This window comes from Corapipo altera, unplaced genomic scaffold (genome assembly GCF_003945725.1).
Source record: "Corapipo altera isolate COAL_440 unplaced genomic scaffold, ASM394572v1 56, whole genome shotgun sequence".
Classification (NCBI taxonomy): domain Eukaryota; kingdom Metazoa; phylum Chordata; class Aves; order Passeriformes; family Pipridae; genus Corapipo; species Corapipo altera.
In genome coordinates, this window is record NW_020884896.1 from 12,077,210 (window position 1) to 12,092,644 (window position 15,435).

General features: G+C 37.5%; 1 protein-coding gene across 1 annotated transcript in view; it reads right to left on the reverse strand.

Annotated features, from left to right (window-relative positions):
• Positions 1 to 2,660: 2,660 nt before the first annotated feature.
• The window catches only part of GFRA1 (GDNF family receptor alpha 1), a 145,228-nt gene continuing 132,453 nt past the window's right edge, over positions 2,661 to 15,435 (reverse strand). The window contains exons 8-9 of the mRNA XM_027648103.1: positions 10,920 to 10,976; positions 2,661 to 8,947 (exon numbers count right to left, since the gene is read on the reverse strand). Of these exons, the coding sequence (XP_027503904.1) occupies positions 8,786 to 8,947; positions 10,920 to 10,976 (219 nt within the window). The 3' untranslated portion in view covers positions 2,661 to 8,785. The remainder of the gene's footprint in view (positions 8,948 to 10,919; positions 10,977 to 15,435) is intronic.

Consider the following 15,435-nt stretch of genomic DNA (forward strand, 5'->3'; position numbering starts at 1 on the left):
CCATAGCTGGCCCAGGAACCCAAGCTGAGCTGTTGGATGCTGCCAAACAGAATCTACTGCCTTCCCTTCCCACCTCCTAAAACACAGATCATCTGAGTAGCAAACGATGCCAGGACAGCTAAACATCTCCTGCTTGCATCACCCCATGCAACTCTAGCCTCTTGTGGAGCTGCCAAAGCACGATGATGATTGAACTGGAAAAGTGTTTTCAGCCCTAAATGAGCAGCCCTTTCACCTTTGATTATGTGCATCTCTACCACTCCCATCTTTCCTTCTTGCATCCTGCCCCCAAACCTTGCTTCCCCTCTCTGAGGCAACAGCAATCGAAACTGTCTGGCCTTAAAATGGTGGGAGGCTCTGCCCTGCCCTTTGCTGTGCAGCAGTTTTTTCATGGATGAGTGTGATTGCTCTTCACTCATAATATATGCATTTAAGTCTCAGTTTGAATATGAGTAAATGTTGAGATAATTTTCCTGGTTTCTAGTCATCAAAATGAGGAAGGGCATCATGAAAGCTTGTTTATCCACCTTCTCCTTCCCCTTGCAGCACACACTGCATTTCCCGAAATATCCTCCCCCAGACCCTTTTGTCTTCAAAGCCTTTGCAGCTCTTCTGCTCCCTTTGTGTGAAAATAGGAGCGAGCCCTTTCTTTTTGGCCTGGCAGGATGAAGGGGTGGGATGGGTGTGGAGGCGTGTTTGTGTGCCAGAGAGTGAACAAGCATGAATAGGGCCAGCTGGCCACTCTTGTGCCCATCTTTCCATCATTTCCCTCTGATATTGCCTGCTCATTGTAATTTTGCAGGCCACATTCACTAACACAAAAAGACTAGGGAGCAAGCAAATGAACAGATATTTAAAGGGAAAAGCTTTATTTCTTAATTTTCTTAGATCATAGTAGACTGTAAAACAACAGGGAAAAATGAGATCAACCTTGTTTTCCTTTTCCTTGTTTTCCTTTTTCTTTTTTTTTTTTTTTTTTGCCAGTCAAGCTTCCTTTTTTTTCTTTTTCTTTTTTTTCTTTTTTTTTTTTTTTGGTACAAATCAAAAACAGAAAAAAACCCAAAAATTGTTCTCACAAAAACATGCTTTTTAATAAAAAAAGAGAATAATGTTTATTGAGAGGGATTGTTTTCTGGATATGTACAATGCAGGAGGATTATGCCAACAGAAAACGCCAAACATCGTGAGTCGACTTCCAAGGTGTGGACAGTCCAAAGAGCAATGTCCTCAGAGCAATGTCTAAGTAAGTCAATGGGAACAAGTTAACAGTGGTTTTGTTTTTTGACAACAAATTACCAGCCATTATGATTGAAAACCTGACACATAATAACTTGCAGTGAGATATACAGAAATCCATAAGATGACATACAATTTATACGAGAAGGTAACTCTTTTTGTAAGAATCTCCTCTAGAAAATTTAAGCATGTTCTAGACAGTTTTTGAAAAAAGAAAAAGAAAAAAAAAGACCAAAAAAAAGGCAGGAAAATACTACCATTGGAATATCCTCAGATCACACTGAATGCCAGTCTTCCTGGGTCCTAATACTACCTGTTACCCTAACTTGCATCCTTTCTTCTTACCCTCAATTAATCCTTTTATCACCATGATGTAAGGAAAATTACTTTTAATGTGAGCCTTCCCCTGCTATTTCCTTTTTGCTGCAGCTCTTGTCAACTTGCACTTTGCACAAGAAGTACAAAATTTGACATACCCTCAGGTGAAAGACATATACACCTTCCCAGTCTGAGCAGTACTGATCACAGCTAATCATTTCAGTCCTAATGCTACACATAAAATCATACAAACCCTGTTAAGCAAGTTCAGTGGCAGTAACTTGAGGGGAAGGGAAAACATGGAGATTAATAATTGCCACCAGTTAAGTTTACCATGTGTTGCAGTCCTTTGAAGAAATTTCTTCCACTCCTGCCTTTTGGATTTCCTTTTTGTTCTTACCATGAAACAATGGGTACTGGGAAGAGGTAAAGGACTGATGGTAATGCACCACTTCTACTGTGACCCTCCCAGAGAAGCAGCAATATAAAATTCAAGACCATATTTTTTATTTCAATTTTTACCTCCACTTGTTTTTCTGTATAAGCAATGTGTGACTCAGCTCAGTCTGGGCTGTGCACTCCCAACTGCCAGATGCAATTCATTGTAGGGCTTTAATCCATCTCTAACAATCGTCACGAACACTCTTCCTGAATTAACTTTCACTTAAGGGTTAAAACCCTTGTCCCATCCCAAAGCATGCAGAGGACATCATTACTAATAATCAAGTCTGGGGATGTGAAAGGGAGACCAAGTGCTCCCTGCATTTTGGTTAGCATACTCCCAGAAGAATTCCCTCAGCTCTCAAAAGGGGGAAGAGTTTCCATGGGCCAGTTCACAAAGTCAAAGAAGTATGATTTCTCTGTCTTACCCTCAGTGGGACACATATTTCCATGTCTCAGGAGTGTGCTTTCTGCGGTATCTCCTGCTAAAATAAATGGTGGTTCCCTAAACAGTATTTTTTGCATCTTCAGGCTTTCTACTGTTTTTGACAAAAGCTTCCTTCTGTCATATATATCCTATCGCATAAACATTACCAGGAGAGGACGATCATGTTTTCAATTTATTTTGAAAATTACTTCAGAGTTTCAGTGGACTTTCCGGTTTCTATGCTTAAAGGAGTTTATATCACCCCATTGTTCAGTAAATCGATGGGGATTAGCTTTTGCAGCATTTAAGCTTTGACCGAAGGACAAGAGCAGTGGTCAAAATCAACATTATTCAGTGCAGACCAGCTGAAAAGCTGGAGCTAGCAAGCCTGGCATGACTTATTTGTTGGCCTGTAGTTCCAACAGGTTTATTAGGGTGTGTACATGAGCTCCACCCCAGCTGGACAGGTCTGGCTGATGAAGGAGACACAAAGGCTTGGTACACACCAGCCAGTGCCGATGTACAGCGTGTTACCAGTGCATCTGTGGTCAGCCAGAAGAATGCTGCTGCCTGTTAGTGCCTGCTGTGATCCTGCTTTTATGCAACTGGCCAGTAAATGTGGGCTGAGATTACTGACCCGAGATGGACTACAGTTACTGAGACTGACACCAAGACCTGGGTGGCATCAGTCAGCCATTTCCAGTTCTTTGGTGTTTCCAAGCAGATTGAGCAAATGAAATCAGAAAAGGCTGGAGGGGACATCCATTTGCAGAATAAGAGGCTTGAAGAGTCTTGAAAACATACACAGCCTCCTTTACTAGAAGCTGAATCCCCCAAACTCTTGCTCAGTTTGCTAAGAACTGAACATGCTGAGCAGGGGGTATTCAGTGTTTGGAGGACAGGAGTTTGTAAGAAGTCAGTAATTATGGTATTTTGGAAGGAGGAATTTGAAGAAAATTGCCTTTAAATCTATGACTAATTTTCTTCTGGATTCTAGGCAATTCTCCTTTTGACAGATTAAAAAGCAGTGCAAAAGAATTAGTGTGCTGGCATCACTAAAAGCAGGGGAAAAGGAGCTAACGTTTGGCTGCTTTAATCTAGGCAGCAATTAGCTCTAATTCTATGCACGGCAACTGCTATTGGCACCTGAAAAAGGTAAAACAGCAGAAACTGGTTTAACTCTGGTTAAATGTGCTCAGCGAACTTCTGGGAGTACTCTAGATAGTACTAATAGAGAACACCACTATCTCTACCGATAAGAAATGCTACTGAGAAATTTGTTGACTCTATGCTCTTTTAAACTTCAGGTAATCTTTAGGCCACATCTTGAATTTGTTGCTCATGCTTTTATGTAAGATAAAAAGAGATGGAACATCTAAGTAGGAGTTTCAGGAGTTAGCTTCCAGCTATTGAGGTGACCATAGCTAATATGTATCTATTAAGTGTAACCACTGCCTGCAGGCAAACACACTCATAAGAGAACATGAAACAAGGGTGTATGAGAGTTGAGATAATATTGAATCAAAAATGGGAATTCACCATCCTCTCTAATTTTACCTTAAAAATGGAGCCATCACAATTTCCAAAGAGACTTCTTTCTCTTAAAAAAAACTACTACTTAGTGAGACTTTATCTATTTGACTGAAATTCCAACTGGAAAATACATTAGAAGTACTTAAATATTTCTAATAGCTTGTGAGAGTGTGAAAGTTTTCAATCCTATTCAGTACCAAACTAAATTTTAAATTCCATCCGGGGAATAGCGACATCATGTTTTCGTTTATTCAAGTCAAATCAGTGCTGAAAAGATAAAATAGGAACTTGCAGTTTCCTCCCCTTTAAAGGTGTTCTTAGTTCCATAGACCCAGATTCCTGATCATATTTTTTTTTCTCAAAAGCGAAGGCTGTAATTAAAAAAGAAAACCCACTGAAGCAAATGTATAAAGTGGAATACTGTAGAGTTGGACAAAATTACCTTCCCAAGTTAAAGGAGAAGCTGAAATACTCAATAATTGAAATGTCATAGAAGGAACGAGCTGCTAAGAAAAAGCAAATATTTAAAGATAAGAAATATTGAACAAGTCACTGGATTAATTTCTCTGCCAAGTTCATCAGAAGTAAATATATTTCTATTTGATGTCAGGGACGTCAGGTAGACTCTGAGTAACCTTATGGGCATAAAACAACCTTGGAGACCTCTTTAGCCCAGAACAGCTCTAATACAGAACATGCAGAACGCAGAACAATTTAACACAGAAAGAGAGAATGTCAGTGAACATATATTTTTCAGTGAGGTAGATCCACCTTGGTGTTGATGACAAAGAATTACATTTTATGAATGTTATAACTGTTGTATGAATAACTGCTCGTGCTTCCATCTTTTACTGCTTGCTCTGAAAGAGCTCCTGTTCTAGCAGAATCCAGGTCTTTTATTACAAGCTAAGTATGGGATACTCATGTCACTTGACATACACAAGATTTACCTCCCTTCAGGGAGCTGTTCTGAGTTTTGCTCTTCTCCTTCACTGGTTTCTCATCGCCTTTACTCCACAGAAATATCATACTGATTAAGCAACAATTACAAATTTTAATGGGGATTGAGATTTCAAGGTGATTCCTGATCTGTTTTCTTCATCTCCAGCCTAATTGCATAGGCTTAGTAAAGGTGTACACTTTTGTATTTTCAGTCTACTAATTAAAACAGCAAAAAATTGTGAACGGCCTCATATTCCAAAGGCTGGGCCTTAGAGGGACACAATTTTATTTAAAAAAAAATAAGCCTGTGAATAGGTCGCCCGACAATCTGTCTATGCAATGCTTTGAAATTATTAACAATTCCACTTCCACCTAATTCATCCTAATGACACAGTGGGAATGAAGCTGCGCAATGAAAAGTGGCCAGTGCCCTGCAGAAGACAGATGGATGGCTCCTGCTCAGTCCTCAGCACCACATATCCATTCTCTTGAAGGATCTCAGGGAGCCAAGTCAGTGAAAGGAGAGCTGCACCCCTCCTTACTGACCAAACCACTGCACGGACAATCCTCAGGACTGCTGCCTGCTGGTGGGTGTCACCACACACACTGGGGCAAGGGAAACCCTCAACTGCTGTTATTGTTGCTCATATCTAAAAGATTCACCTTCAGTGCCTCTTTCACTGGACTAGCTTGTGGAATTAATAATTATGTTGAATACTGTAAAACCTTAGCCATGTATTTCAGTTCAGTCTGAATTTTACCTTTATAAAATTTTCCTTGTGAGCTACTCTCAAAAAGAAACATAAACATGCTTTTAATAATACTAATGACAATGTCTGTGCCACTATGACATTGATGAAATTAAATGAAAAAGATGATTTTGATATGTTTTCAGTAGCCCATGATTTACACCCAAGTGAAACTGGTTAGATTTACAACTGAATCAGCAGGTCACCCCTATGCACATCCTGTATTTGGACAGTTCCTGTCTTATTGTTACATGGATAACATTAATCTTTTAAAGGAATATATAAAGCCCAGACTAAGCTTGTTCATTTGAAAACTTAACATATGGCATTTTAATGACTGAAAGGGGAAAAAAATGAAAAAGTATTTGCATACTTCAGTACAGTAGTAAATGACTGCACAGATGAGGTCACCATGATAAACTGATATCATCCACACCACATCCTCCAATATTTGCATGGTGATGCCTGTAAAAACTTTTGTATGAAGTATCAGACTCCTAAGGGGTTTTTTCTCTTCTGCCTGTTTAATAAGCTGCTTTTTTTTTTTTTTTTAAGAATTCAGTATGCTTTTAATTTACAGGAGAAAAAGCTTCAGTGTTCTGTTGGGCTTTTTTTGTGATAACATGGCTACCCACATAAAACACCATTTTTTCCCCTACTATATATGAATGGTATTTCCAAAGGTAACTCTCGTTGACTCAGATAGTTAGCAGTTTCTTTTGAAATAAGAAACTAGTAAGTTGTTATTTACAGTATATGTGACCAACAGCTTTTATTCTGGATCACACAGTGCCAGAACTCTAATAACTGGTATTAAATATAACAGATAATTGAAATCAAACCAAATGTAAAAATCTTCAAAAAATACACGCTATACTTGGAGAATATTAAAATTCCCGATACTGCCTAAAATGTTTAATGTGCTGAATACAAACCATATTTTAAAGAAAGCTTTGGGAATCAAAGATGGGTTTAGTAATTGTAATGTTTATGAATTTGTTTTGAAAATATTTTTAATTGGATAATGTCAGACTTTTGAATTCTAGTACAATGTTCATTAGCATTTCAATAGATTATACTATCAACTCCTTTTGACGTAAACGAATTTGATTCATTTTTTAAATCATGAATCTCGTAATCTTTTTTCTGCTACCACTAGTTTTCAATAATTTCATTCTCTTCTACAAGAAGAGCAACAGGAACCACATGGGCTTTGCTGGCAGTGATGGGCTATATATCTCTTCTCTGAAAGCAGCTCCGTTCCCTTTGAAAGTAATTTGCAGTTTCTTACCAACACAGAATTAAAGAGTAATATTGTCTAATTTTTCATGTTCAGTGACACAGAGTATCATAGAATTCTATCCCATACACATCGCTTTGAGATGTATATTACGTGACCATAATCAAAAGTACATAAATGAATTTCAAATTTTATGAAAGTGTTTATTATTAGCTAAGAAAAAATCTCAAAAGATGAACGTGTCAATAAGTTTAATAATCTCTTAGTAAGATGTGTATTTTGCACACTCCAAAACTTCAGTGCAGTTTATAAAACAGTAATTTGTACTTTATAGTTCTATTGCAAATAAGTGATCTGGACATTTCAGAGCAGGACAGGCCATAACTGTGTAAGTCTCAACGTAAATCCGTACATTCAACATGATGAACTCCTTGCTTGAGAAGGTATCTTCTACTTCCAGTAGAAACAAAAGCTGATTACTGCTGATCACTTAGACATAACTGCTTGTAACAGTCAACAAGCCATCACAGTAAGGTATAAAGACAGCCCTTAGGAGAAATGCTGACTATTTCCTGACATTTAAAGCTTTAAAGAATTCCTTCTAGATACTGTAGGAAATCATCATGAGCCAGCACGGGCTGCCAGTGTCACTGAGTTAGAACCGAGATTAAATCATGTATATTGGCAATATTGCCATCTGAACCACCAAATTAATTTATGGGACTGGTCTTGCAAACAGTTCATCATGTCAGCAATGCCAAGGTCTGCAGTAGGAACTACCACAGTGAGAAAATCATGTGTGTGCATGGCGCTGCCTTGTAACTGGGTCAACCATTTTTTGTGTTGATTGTAGCAGTGTAAGAAATAAACCACAATTTAAATAATATCCTACTTCCTCTTGTCCTTCTACAATGTTTTGATAAGAGAAGTAAGGCATGAAGTTCCTGTAACTTTTTGATCTGACATTATCAAGTATGTATAAACAGATAACATTTTAGTAGAGCAAATAAATTGTATGTCATTTTTTTATTAAACAAACAGTATAATAACTGGACTATATTATCACAATGGAAGCATAGAAGACCATAGACTGTACAGCTGAAACCCTGTAGCAAAATTGTTCCTCATATTTAAAGAAATGTATCTTTATCAAGCTTTCACAATGGCTGCTTCTTGCTAATTTAAAGAATCTTCACTCTTGTTAAGGCTAGATGATTATAATTAAAAGATAAATGTACTGTTAGAAGGTTCTACGCCACACTCTATTTTTATGAGAATTTAACTGAAAGACATACATTATACCTGTATGTGAATTATAATGGCTTCTCAGCAGGGAACGCAGAATCACTTACAGTACGTAAACATTTAAAGAGGAAAATGCTAACACACTGAAAGAGTTTAACATCAGTAGCGATTTATCAAATGAAGAAGTTTCATAAAGTCCACTCTCTGGGAGAACATTCACCATTAGACAAAAGCCTGGCATCCTTGATAGTCTGAAGTTCAACCACTTTGAAAACCAAAACCATTCAATGAGATAAACAAGATCTTAAGAAAACTGCCATCTTCCTTCTCAGATAAAAGCCAGAATTAAAATAATAATTATTAAAATAATCCAACCAGGTCGCTTTACAGGCAAATTTACACACTGTCTCTTTAAAACACTGCATGCCCAAAAGCCTTTTGGGTTTGGAATGTAGCACTGCACCAAGTATTTCACAAAGCCTCTAAATATCACAAGAAGCTTTTTTTAGAGAGAAAAAAAAGTAAAATTCCAGCTGACTGAGACTGTTCTAACAGGTGTGCCTCAGCTTAGCTCCCAGACCTGGAATTCCAGATAAACAACAGAGGACAGCAAACAGATTTTTTTTTTACACGTCCTTTTGTAATGTAATGCAGCTACAAGACGACTGATGAGCTTAGGGACAAACAGAGTGAGAGTGCAAGTGTCATCAGGGTGAGCTGTGTGCTTAGATAGAAGCTTGTAGGAAGAGCGAGTGAATTCTCCGCAGATATGTGACTGGTGGAGACTCCTGCTGTGTTGTCCTTCCCAATAGCATTCTGTAAGACACAATACTTTCCTTGGTCACCATTACACATTTCCACTGCAAAACATTTAAATCTACATCATGAAATTCACCTTTTGTTTGTTCATGTCCCACCCTCCACTGATACCTATATATATCAATGTCACAAATTGAAAGGCATTAAAACAGATGTCAAAATGACAATTTTTTGAAATTTAAAAAAATTACTACTTTAGCAATGTTTCAATGTATAAAATGCATGGCAATTTTTTGTGAATCTGTGTTTATCATGCTAGTTTATTTTAAAATAGCAGAAGTAAGACCCACAGAGAAACTTCAACTTCTGCACAGTCAACAAAAGAACTCTGTTTGACAACAAGTTACTTCTGGATGACAATAAATAAAATCTAATTCATGGGCTCAGAAAGACTGTTTTCTAGCTTACAAAAATTTTCTTTTTCCCCTTAATTGCTGCATTATTTGCATTCCTTGGCATCTTTGCTACCAATAATTAAACAGTATGCACATGCCAGTACAGATTGGCAGATTATAGTGAACTACTTAAGGAGCAGATGTAGCAGAAATATTTCCCATTGCTATCATCCTCAGTAAAAAAGAAAACCTAACAGGTATAGTCACAGAAGTGGAACAATTTAGACTAAAGGGACCTCTAAGATCATGAAGTCCAACCTGTTCCATGTGAAGTGGCTCAGATCCTGTCCACTCAGGATGTGAAAATCCCCAAGGATGCAGCTTCTAAAGAGGGGACGAGCCTCTCCAACCCTGGAGAAGCAATGGGCAATGGTACAAGGGACAAGTACCCAGAAGACCAGATACAAAGAAGGAGTTCAAAGCATCAGTTTCCACAGGAATGACTGTCTACAGAGCAGGGGAGGTACTCATGGATAAATCTCCATGCCATTCCCTCACCTGGGTATCACTTGCTAGGACTGGCTAACTGGAACACCTTGAGATGCAATATTTTGGAAGTTGTAGAGGTATTGGGGAATTATCACAATATGCTTTCTTTTACTCATCCCTGGGCATCTCCTTTTTGGAAACTGTTGGGGACAGGGTATGGCATGAGATGGACCAGCAGTTCTCATAGTTAGCTACAGTTACTTGAGCTTTCTCATCTAAGGTCTTTTAGCCAGCACAAGATGCCAACAGATGTGTTAACATTACTGCACTGTTCCTGTACATGTTACTAGGCTTCATTCTAGTACCTACAGGAAATTCTTAAGAGAACCTAATGAATTAGGAATGAGCTATAGAATTTCCATTGTGTAGAAGAACTGAGCAAATTTGGACTGGAGAAGAAGAACCTGAAAGATACTGTCACATCCTTTTGGTGGCTTATGGCTGTACAGCTGGTATTGTTCCAAAGCCTAGGCTATGTGTTTCCACACTGTAAAGATTATGTACATCACTAATTATTAAGCTTCCGGAGAGACTAGATACAAAGGATATGGACTGACAGACATGGAAACTGATGTAATGCTTATGTCTGAGAGGGGTCTTTGAGGTCAGGCTGAGCAGACTACTCCACCAGCAATGGGAGTTTCAAGTCTTGAGTCTGTCAATCTGTTCCCTGGTGTATAAGCATCACATCTCCTGATATGAATATCATTTCATTCCCTAAATTGGTCATTTGTTTTAACCACAGAATGATGACCAGTTTGTTTCTGATTATTTGCTAAAACCCATCTGATCTTGCGCTCCTGCAGATGATTAAACAAGTACACTTGCTAGGTGCAATGGTTATTATTATGGGATCTGACTACATGTGCACTATACAGCTATTAAAATATAAAAGTCAGCAGAGGACACTTTGAGCCCAGTTCTGAACTTCTGAGTAAGGTTGTTCTTTAATACATTATGGTATCCAAACATAACAAAACTGAAAGGCAAGTATGAGGTAACCCATGATAATCTTGCCAGACTTGGAAATCTTACATTACGGAGAGACACCTGTGCTGTGAAATATATAGGATCCACACTCTTACCTCATTAAGACAGAGCTCTGTATCTACAGATTCATTGGATTTTCGCTTCTTCTGTGCCTATGAACAAATGCAGAATTTATTCCCTGTACAATTTATACATACAGCAGCACAAAACACTTAGATAAATTTACATGGGTTGTCATACTCGTATAATTTCGACAGTGATTTGCACATGATTAACAAATCAACTCTCCAAATGTAACTGCATGTTTTCCAATAACATTCACATTCTCATTTGAATTTACAGCAAAATTTCAAACAGTCAACTAAGGGTACTTATTAATGACAATGATGAGTGCCATCAGCTGCAGAGAACATGTTATCTTCTGTGGCCCCTTAAAAATGGTGTTGGATGTTCATGAGAAGAAATGAAATATGACAGTTAATAATTACCATAATACCACTTCATATTAAAAAATAATCTATCATGTGCCTCAGTTTTAGGAAAATATACAACACAGGAGTATTTTATCCTTAATGATTCTTTTCATTTTTCCAAGTATTACTATAAAAACAGAAATATGATTTTAATATATTTCACGGCTGCCAGAGAGCCTCTTCTACATTACAAAAAGAACATTTAGTGTCTTTTAACATATATACCTCTAAGTCAAATTGAACTGTTTGCTTACATTGTGTTTGCTGATTATCATACATAGAATATTAAACTAAGTGCAGGAATATTTTAGATGATCAAGAATTAAAAAATTAATCTGCTATAAATTCAGCCATGTCATATGATGAACAACCATCTTTTGCTATTACTGTGTGCTCTCCACACTGACTCAAATAAGAAACATTCCAGGTGGCATCATACAAAATGAAAGCAATAATGTGCACTCTGTCTAGTGTCAGAAGCTATTTAATATTTCTAGTATTTCAAGTGAACAGGACTGGGCTGGGAACTTTCTGCTTTTCTACAGAAGCAAGACTAATCCCTGTGCTGTGGAAGATATTTTCAATAAATGGTGCTGTGGTTGACTTAAGCACTTCAGTGATTCTCAATATCAGTTCTTTCTTTGTATATTCCAGAAATATAAACAGCACCCTTTTATAAGAGCTAACGGTGTTCAGCATAAATCAAGTCTTGTAACAGAAGACCTGGATTTACACACCGAAACTACTGACTGCACTGGACACATCTGATACTTCCACCTGGAAGTTTTGCTGGACTTGCATCTTATTTTCTGCAAGAAATGAAGATCTGAATCTCACTGTGTTGTGTTCATTTTACACTGAAGAATCTCTCTGGTTTTGGTACTGATGGACTGGACTAAAGCTGATGTGAGAAAGTGCTGAGCATTTTGATTTTATGCCCCGAAAAAATTAATTTTCACATACAGCTGTTTTATTTTATATCTGAGAGCCACTGGTTCTGCCAATGGACACAAAATAGTCTTTGACCTAATTACTGATTTTAGAATTCAAATGAAGGAACTGAACTTCTCATAAGAAAACACATTCTCTGGTTTTAATGATACATAAATATATTAGAGACAACTGAAAAAGTGAAGCAGTTGGGATTTAAGAGAAAGACAACTTAGCTATAGTAAGAATACATACTGTATATATGTTGATAGTTTTTATACATATGACAAAATAGCTCGATTCATTAACACCCTTCATAAAATTTCTTTTTTTTCTACTAATTAGTACCATTAAAGTGGTTAAGGTAAGCATAAATTTAACGGTCTAAATAGAAGAAGAAACCCCTTGAAGTAAATCTGTAACAAGAGGAAGCATCCCTGTAAAGCCCTCCTGTCGTGTTTGTAGTAGTGGTTGCATTCGCAGTGGTTAGGAAACTTCCTTTAAAATCAGCTGGGTAGATTTCAACTCCTACATGGCTGGGTCCAAGGAGAGGGTTAAAGAAGGAGAAATTATATTTAAATCCTGATTTTCTTACATCCTGAACACCCTGTCTTGAATTGGAATGGGAGGCTTCCGATAAAGCTTCACATTCAGAGGCTCAGATCTTGACAGTGTTAACTGTAAGGATCATACAAGCCTCCTATATCTTGGTTTGTCATTCAGTGCTAAATTTCCAACTCCACACAAGTGTCTGTTCATTGGGAACACTGTGCTTTGCTGCTTATGCCTGCTTTGGATTCATAGCACTGTTTACACATAGTATTTGGTCTCAACACCAAAGTTAGAATTTATATTCCTTTTGTATTGTCTTTATCAAATGAGAAAAGACAGAAATATAATTATTTTGCTTATATGCAGTAAAGTGTTCCTTTACTTCATTCAGCCAGATAAACAATAGAGTGCAGCAGCTAACACATATTTACCTTTGAGAACACTATTTTAAGGGTAAAATCAACAGCTAGAAAAAAAATCACCATAAAAAAAGCTTTTCAATCATTTTGATCAACATTCCCTAGCTTTCGTCTGGAAGGTGATACTTCTCTGTATCCATGTACTTATTGTAGACATTGTAACATCAACAACACTTATTCAATGCATCTTCTATTATAACGACCTCCTCTCTTAGATTTGAAAAGCAATTTTAATAATCAGGCAGGCTTTTCTCTTATCAAAGCAGAAAGGACAATATCTTCTATTTAAAAATACAGCAAAATTGCAACCTTTTTTGGGGGGGAAGGAAAAGGGAAGAAAAAACTGTCATTCTGAGGCTGAGATGAGACATTATCTGCCAAGTTTCAAATTGGAAGAGTACATTTTTAGTGTTGAGTTATAAACCTGTAAAAATGGGTTATAATGGAAATACTGGCATAGGCTGCACTACTGTAACACAACAGTGTATCACTAAATCACAAGTTATGGGAAAAAAAACCCAAACCCACATGTTGAAGAGAGTGCTGTAGAAAGTGTACGTCCCTTACTTACAACCAAAGGGGAAAATTCTTCCTGCCCCACTCTCAGGCAAAAACAACTCTACATGTAGCAGAACTGCCCTATATGTGCTACTCTAAGAGAAAAGCTTATCAGAAGCAAAAACAAAAAATCATGGATTAGAGGTTATGCTGACAGCCTTAAGGGAAATACATCCAGACTAGGAGACATGCACTTGAATAACAGAGGATATGCTCGGCTGTTGGATTATTTACTTTATAACATCTTCCATTGTCTTAAAAAATTTAAACAATAGAAATGACTGTCCCTCACACACAGCTGCAGACAGTTCTGACAAGGAATATCTACATCACCAATAAATTTGGGAAATGAGTTGTATGCTCTGCAAGATGCCAAAGATTCACTGCCAATCCCCATCGCAGGTATCCTACTTGTCTAACAAGCAGGCAAGAAGGTACCTTGAAGGTTCTACAAGTACCTAACTCCCCAGGAGTAAAACAGCACACACAAATGGCTAAGTTGCCTGTATTCAAACTTGTATTTTTTTGAATTTTCATATAAAGCTGTTATCTGGTGACAAAAAGATCTATGGGGATTCCATCATTAAATAAAAAAAAAAACAAAACAAGAAGTGCTGGGCTGATAATAATAATTAAAAAAAAAAAACAGTGAAAGAAAATCAGCTTTAAGTGGCTAAGTGTACAGAAGGAGCTATGAGTTCTTTTCTACTGAGGTAAAACAGCATTTCCTAATGACTTATATCCTGAGCTGTGACGTGCCTCAGACTATAAAACAAAGTTATGTAAGATGGGCTGACACCCCAGCTTTGCAGGGAAGTATAATTCAGCAATGTGAGCTACTCTGGTGAAGCTGGTTCCATACTGCCAACAGGCTTGAACTCACCAAAGCTTTTATATTTTGTAAAAACAAATACCTGCTTTTCCAGAGAATCTTCTCACTGTAGTAGCAGAAGCAACAGATGATATTTAGAGATAACTGTATTCATGCACCTCCTGATGTATTCAGTATCCTGTCTGTTAGTCACACACCAGCCTTTTGGTCTTGCAATCTTTAGCTTTTAATATTAGAACTAAAATATTAAAATATTAGACTTGGTCAAGGGCTGGTAGAGAAAAAAACTGCATGTCCAGAAAACAAAAAATCTCTCATGATGAGAGGCAAAATTTTACTTATTTTTTTCCTAGAAAGAAAGGTAAATCGGGACCAGCAGAAGAGCTAGTGGTTTTCTGAAAGGAGAAAGGAATATTGCTTATAGAGATGTTTCTCCTTCAGAAGACTCTGTGGACCTCTGTATTTCCTTCTGATCCCAATGCATCACAGATGAGTTAAATCATATGTCCTTGCTCATACACACCCTAACTAGTCTTCTCCTGCCCTCCACCTAATAACTATCATAGGATTCTCCTAAACCTTGTAACTCCCTGCTTTCCATCCCCCAAATCCCTCTACCTCCATCCTTTGCATCCTATAGCCCTGAATTTATGCCCAGAAATGCTATCTTGTAATTATGCATCCAGCTTCTGCAAATCACAGCACTACATGGTTAATAAATGCATTAAACACTGCAGCAGTACCTCACCAGGAGTCTGTACACACATTTATGGCTTGTCATCCAGTAGTATTTTTATATATCCACTACAGCATGAATTTCTCTGTTACAGCAAGAAAAAGGTCTGAC